Source organism: Zootoca vivipara, chromosome 14, assembly GCF_963506605.1.
Source record: "Zootoca vivipara chromosome 14, rZooViv1.1, whole genome shotgun sequence".
NCBI lineage: Eukaryota > Metazoa > Chordata > Lepidosauria > Squamata > Lacertidae > Zootoca > Zootoca vivipara.
In genome coordinates this window covers 47,691,446-47,698,238 of record NC_083289.1, presented here as the reverse complement: position 1 = coordinate 47,698,238, position 6,793 = coordinate 47,691,446, and the positions used below count along the sequence as shown (strand labels likewise).

General features: G+C 50.1%; 1 protein-coding gene across 3 annotated transcripts in view; it reads right to left on the bottom strand.

The window, feature by feature from the left end:
* Nucleotides 1-1,607: 1,607 nt before the first annotated feature.
* FAM83G (family with sequence similarity 83 member G) overlaps nt 1,608-6,793 on the bottom strand; it is a 49,178-nt gene continuing 43,992 nt past the window's right edge. For 2 of the 3 annotated variants that reach the window (XM_035130545.2, XM_035130546.2), the window contains one exon: nt 1,608-6,445. In XM_035130545.2, coding sequence (XP_034986436.2) covers nt 6,047-6,445 — 399 coding nt within the window. In that variant the 3' untranslated portion in view covers nt 1,608-6,046. The remainder of the gene's footprint in view (nt 6,446-6,793) is intronic. The other variant, XM_035130547.2, reaches the window with a different exon arrangement.

Here is a 6,793-nt window from a genome sequence, read left to right as displayed (position 1 = left end):
AACTGGGACGGCTTCTCTAAATCAGGGGCATCCCTGGAAAATAGGGATACTTGGAGGGTCTGGTGGAACGTGCTTCACACATGAAACATGGTCCCAGGCACCAAGCAAGCTGCGGGCAAAAACTCTGGTTTGGCAAGAACCATCCCTCGCTTCCTTCAGAAAACTTTTCAAAACTTTTCTGGTTCTGCAGGCCCTTGTAACCTGGATCTTCTTTTTCTTAATCCAATCGGTATTTGCTGATATTTATTAATGTTTTTATGGATATTTTGGTTGGTTTTTACATGTCCTATTCCACTTTGCTCTTTTTTTTAAAATGGATGTGCGGATTAGAAGTCTGTAAACAAATAAGCAAACGAACACCTGGAAGGTCGCAGGACTCCCCTCCCTTCCAGCGTCCCCCCCCATTTCTAGGGCACCACCTGTTTTCTGGTCTCCCCCTTTTGTCTTTTGGGGAGAGCCTTGTGAAAATAGTGTAAAAATGATTTGCGTGCCGTTTTTTCCTAATAAGACACATACAGTGGTGCCTCGCTTAACGAATGCCCTGCTTAACGAAATTTCCGCTTAACGAAAGGTTTTTTCTAGCAGAGGTTGCCTCGCTAGACGAATGCGTTTTACGAAAAATTCGTCTAGCGAATCGCGGTTTCCCATAGGAATGCATTGAAATTCAATTAATGCGTTCCTATGGGCAAAATCAAAAAAATCAATGCATTCCTATGGGATTCGCTAGACGAATTTTTCGTTATAAGAAAAGACCTGTGGAACGAATTAAATTCGTCTAGCGAGGCACCACTGTATTGTATTTTGCACACAATTTCCCCTGATAGAATGCATTTCCCCCCATGTTACACTCATATAAACATTTCCTTAATCTGTGCATTTTGCAGACACCTATTTTTCGCTGCAGTGTAAATTTGAGATGAGTGTGGGTGCCAGGATGCATGTTGTTTTGTGAACTGCAAATTAGGTAAATTTGCACTTATGTGAACCGACCCCAAATTCCCGCCCCCTCCTAGTTCTAAAGGGCTCCCTCTGTTGGAAACATGGGGAGGAAACGGAAGCACCCCAAATGGTGCTGAGCAAAACTCAGCTCTGCAATTCAGATCTGCTCTCCCTGTCTACTGTCCGCAGGTGGGCTGGCGGCTGTCATCTATACAGATACTCTGCAGACTCTTATCATGGTCATTGGAGCCACCATCCTGACAGTAACAGGTAAGGCCTGCCTGTGGGGGCCTGACTCTCCTTATCCCCCTCCCCGCCCAATAAGAGATCATAGGATCTCTTCTGACTTGCACCAGAGTGGTGCACCAAAATACAGGACATTCCGGGATCCAATCAGAAGCCGGGATGGCTTCCGTAGTTCCGGAATGCCCCACTCAAATCAGGATGGTTGAAGGGTTCTGCATCTCCCACTTCCTCCGTTGCCTGTTTTCTAAATTGTAATCTCCCTGGGGCAAGGACTTGTCTTCTGACTCTTCATATATTTACGGCACAGCACTAAATAGACACGGAAAGAGCGAGAGTTTACAGAATGAACACAGCTGCGACTTTCCGCCATTTTTGGAACATTGTAATTTTTATTTTATCTTTTTACATTTGTAAACAATTTCTTTGGAGGCTGTACAATGAGGCAAACTCCTGCAGCAACCGCATGAAGCAGTTCTGCTGGGGTGCATATCTAGTTAGATTTTTAAAAGAAGTCTTGAGAACAGCAGCACATCTTTAACCTTGGAGGAAGTTTGGCTATTCCCTGTTCCTTATGGGTGCAAAGGACATTGCATTTACACATCCATGCCCCTAATGTCCCGGTTCCACAAGGGCAGTTGTTCTTTAGCTTCCCTATTTCCCTTATGGAGTCAGAGTGGTTTGGTGTGTTACTGGGGTAGGAGATCTGAAAATAACGCCAAGATATTTCACACCTGGCAACCAATGCCCCCCCCCCTTTGGTTTCATGGGTAGATGAGTCTAAAAAGCCCGGGACAACATTTTTCATGACCCCTCTAGCACAGCGCTTTCCAAACTGTTCATGCCGGTGACACACTTTTTAGACGGCTCATTTACCAGAAGTAATGTATTTAGCATGAACTCTGAAAGTGTATACGTCTTGCCCTGCAAGACGAATTTTTCGCAAGACAATTGCACATTGCGATCTGATGGTGACTCACAAGACGAATTTGTTTTGCAAAAAATTTGTCTTGTGAATCGCGGTTTCCCATAGGAATGCATTGAAATTTAATTAATGCATTCCTATGGGGGAAAAAAATTCAATGCATTCCTATGGGAAACCGTGATTTGCAAGACGAATTGACCCGCGGAACGAATTAAATTCGTCTTGCGAGGCACCACTGTACTTGAGTGTATACCTCCGGCTTAGTTTGTTCAGAATCGTGTATGCAGTTCCAGAGTTCATGCTAAATGCAGAATACAACCACAAATAATGCAGTTGTAAGTTCACTACCGCGATACATCACTGCCCAAGTTAAAACTGAGGGGAAAGAAAGAAAGAAAGAAAGAAAGAAAGAAAGAAAGAAAGAAGGAAGGAAGGAAGGAAGGAAGGAAGGAAGGAAGGAAGGAAGGAAGGAAGGAAGGAAAGAAAAGGGCTAAAGTCACCTGCCCCTGTGGAGACAGAGTTCCTCTTCTATCTTTCTGGGGGTGGGGGGAAGAAAGAACCAAAGGGGAAATGGATGTCGCTATCCTGTGGGTGCCCTGTAAATAGAAAGGAAAGGAAATAGGATTTTCCATGCTAAACCCCTAATGAGGAAGAACCAATGGCGACTGGACTGTTGTGCATGGCTTTCTCTCTCCAACCCCCCCCCCCCCCAGGAAAGAAAACATCACAATGTTTAGTATATACTATCTGAATTCAAATCCATGCCACACAAGTAAAGCACACAGCGTCCTCCGCCCCAAGAATAATGGGAATTGTAGTTTGTTTGCAGTTTGTGTAGGGTGCTGGAAATTATACTGTATCTTGCTGAGGGATAGACTACAGTTCCTGGAATTATTGGGGGGGGGGCAGAAATCCATGGGGGTCGAAATGTGCGTGAAATGTGTGGTATGTGGACGTGATTCAAGTGGGTTTGATCTGCAGAATAAATTAAGAAGTTTCCGAGTAAACCAAAGTGCATCGTTGCTTTTGTTTGTAATAACCGTTCTAGTGAAAAGCTTGTGCAGAGAAACTTCTCAGCGGCTTGTGTCCCGGGTCAGTTAATGGGTGTGGGCGCCATTTTGGCTTTTCGACCTCAGTCACCCCAACGCCTTGAACCGGCCCCCGCAGCCCTTTAAATCAGCCGATACTCTGGAGCTTACATCTAAAGCCACCATTGAAGGGGGACGGATCATGTGGTAATCCTGCCACACCCTGGTTGGGTGGCTTGCTGCGTGGTTGCCATGACGAGGCTTTGAAAAGAACCCGGCCACTAATTCCTGTTGACGCTCAAAACAAAGGCTGCAAATCCTGCCCCCTTTGCAAACTGCTTCAAATCATTAACTTTCCCGAGAGAGCGGTCTTAATCTGCGGTATTTGTGGGTGCTTGTTTTGGTTCGGGGCACAATGTCTTTGCAAAGGCAGGCTTTCGTCTGGGGAAGCTGTTGGCTCACCCTGGAAGGGTTGCAAACCCTGGGGTGACTCAATCCTCATCACTATTATTGCAACTTTTTTTGGGGGGGGCTCTCCACCGTCTCAGGGGCAAGTGGGTCTCTTTCCCATCACCTGCTACTGTGATCCCTTTAACCGTAAAGGTGTGAATCTCAACTTGTACATATGAAGAATACGTTTACCCGCTTGTCTTGCGCCAAGGCCCAAGAGGCTGTAGGACAAGGCGAGATCCTGGCTGGTTACAGGGCAAGGTGGGACAAAATTCAGGCAGGACACAAGGCAGGTTCTGCCTCTGAAGTTGGTCCAGCAAGGGACAAGTTGCAACCCAGCCCATAATGGAACCAGGTGTAGCCTGATTCTTCTCACCAACTTTAATTCAAGACCCTGCTTGACTTAAAGGGGCAAAGCCTTTGCCCACCATGTCCTACTGCAGGCACCCCCAAACTCGGCCCTCCAGATGTTTTGGGACTACAACTCCCATCATCCCTAGCTAACAAGACCAGCGGTCAGGGATGATGGGAGTTGTAGTCCCAAAACATCTGGAGGGCCAGGTTTGGGGGTGCCTGTCCTACTGCGACGGAGCTGGGAAGGTTCAGGTCTTCCAGGGTCTCCTACAGCAGAGTCCTCTAGGTCAGAACACATTCCTGGAGGGTATGTGTGTTACCCCGCAGGTTAAGTGGGTAGCAGCACTTCTGGGGCTGGCCCTATAGAGAATCATACGCCCGTCCTCTTTAAGCTCAGAGTCCTCAGCTCCATCACCTGGTTGAAGGGGGTCCCTGACCCTGACCGGCTGTACCTCCCTGCCCAAAATAAACCCAGAAGCTCCTGCTTAAATGGTTTAGGAATTGCCTTGCATTGCAATGTGGGCCACCTGTGCCCAAGGGGCTGTGTGTGTGGCCCTCAGAGACCCCCACTGCGGCCCATGGTTGCCCCTGCTAAATTTTGCAAGTCAATTATGCTCCCCGACCACTGGGTGGGCTGACACAGTTGTGATGGGGAGGACGGCACGGCGGGGGGACGGGACGGCCATGTCCTCTGATGAAGACGAGGGCCAGTGTGCAGAGGGGTGGGTGAGTGGGTGACCCACCACCGATTCTAGCCACACCCACAGGCTTGCAGCCAGAGGCACCAACTTGAGCAGAAGATTGGGGGGCCGATGATGCATGCATGACATGTGTGGGATGCCAGGACGCACGGGGTGGAGCCGAACATGACGGCAGCACGGCTTCAATGGCTGGAGGCTCCTCTACTCTGCCACTCAGTGCCCTCCTCCTGCTGCTGCCACAGCTGGGGGCTGCTTCTCTCCTCCTTCCCCTCCATGGCAGCAGGAGAAGCCGACAGCCACTGAAGTCACGCTGCACCTGGCTTCGCGATTGGCCTCCTCCACAACTGATTGTTCTCGACACTGGGAGTGGGCTGGGCCCCCTATTTTATTGGGTCCCCCAAAGTGATCTGGGCCCCTTAGAGTTGGTGCCTATGGGCACACACACACACAGCTCCCTATCTGTACCACACATGGCCCTCAGGGGCAAGAAGCTTCCCCCTCCATGCCTTATAACAACTCCACCCAGGCCAGAGTGTTGCCTACACTGGCTGGCAGCTATTCCCCAGGGCAGGCATCCCCAAACTGCGGCCCTCCAGATGTTTTGGCCTACAACTCCCATGATCCCTAGCTAACAGGACCAGTGGTCGGGGAAGATGGGAATTGTAGTCCAAAACATCTGGAGGGCCGAAGTTTGGGGATGCCTGCCCCAGGGCTTCTGGCCAAGGACATTCCCATCAACTGCTAGCTCCAGCCAGTCTAACCGGCAATGGCAGGGACCAAGCCTGCAACCTTCTGCCTGCAACACAGGGGCTCTACACAGCTCCTGCTACACCGAAGGGTTCTGTGGAGCTAGATATTTCAGGAAACGTAGCACACCCTCGTGCTTGTGAGTTCCCCTACCAAACCCCCACTCCCAGGTGCTGGAACAGGAAAGCGTGCTGACGTTGCACCAACGCGGCTGTTTTTCTTGCAACGCTAAAAGTCACGGTGGGAAGTGAAGGAAGAGGTGAGCCGTTGTTTGCGTTTTGGTAGATCTATTTTAAATGATTGCCTCTCCCCACCCCTCTATCCCCTGCAAAGCTTTCGACGAGATCGGCGGCTACCAGAACCTGGAAGAAGCTTACTTAAAGGCTGTGCCGTCTAAGATCATCCCCAACACAACCTGCCACGTGCCCAGGCTCGATGCGATGCACCTATTCCGGGATCCCGTCTCCGGAGACTTGCCCTGGACCGGCATGACCTTTGGGCTCTCGGTCGTGGCCACGTGGTACTGGTGCACAGACCAGGTAAACCCCCCTCTCCCTGCTGGGCAACCGCACTGTTGCAAAGCAACCCCACTTTTGTGGGTCCCTCCCTGGACCCCGGCAGGGCTCTTTCTCAGTGTCCCAGGGCGACCATCTCCCGCCCTATTGCTCTTTGTGGTTGGTGGCTCCTGGGTGCCTCCGCTTGGCATCGGACCACGGAGACACCTTGTTCTTTAGGTGCTTGGATTCTGACAGTTTGGACAGCGGGATGCCAAAGGGTGTCCTTATTTCTTCCGCCGCCCTCTGGGCTTCTGTGGTGGAGATTGCTCGGGAGGGGCTGCTTCTTCCTTGGGAGAAGCGGCTGGCTTGTGCGTTCTTGGAGGTGCCGAACCCTTTGCTCTGCCAGTACGGCTGGCCGGCTGAGCCTGGGGGTTGCTTTTTGGCCCGGCTTCCATCCTGCTGGTATTTGCCATCTCCTGGGGCTTTCTGCTGCGGGGGACCGCTTTTGCCTCTTCCCACAGACATTTGCACCCTGGACCCGTAGCAGAGCAGTTGTGGTCCCTGTTTGTGAAGCACGAAAAGGGGGAGAAAGTTGTGAGCAGTCATGCTTTGGGTATTCATTAACACTGCAAATTTATTTTCTGTCATTATTTACATCAGGGGGCGGGGAACTTCAGGCTCAGGGGCCAAATGTCCCCCTACAGGCCTCTCTATTTCTCTGGCCTCCGGGACTCCCCCCCCCAAGCCCCACTTATTACTGACCCTGTGGTTTACTCTCCCAGAGTGTTTTTGTGTGGCTGGACTGCATCCCTGGACTCTGATAATGCCAATAATAATAATAATAATAATAATAATAATAATAATAATAATAATAAAACAACTTTATTTGCATTAGCCAAAGGCCATAGC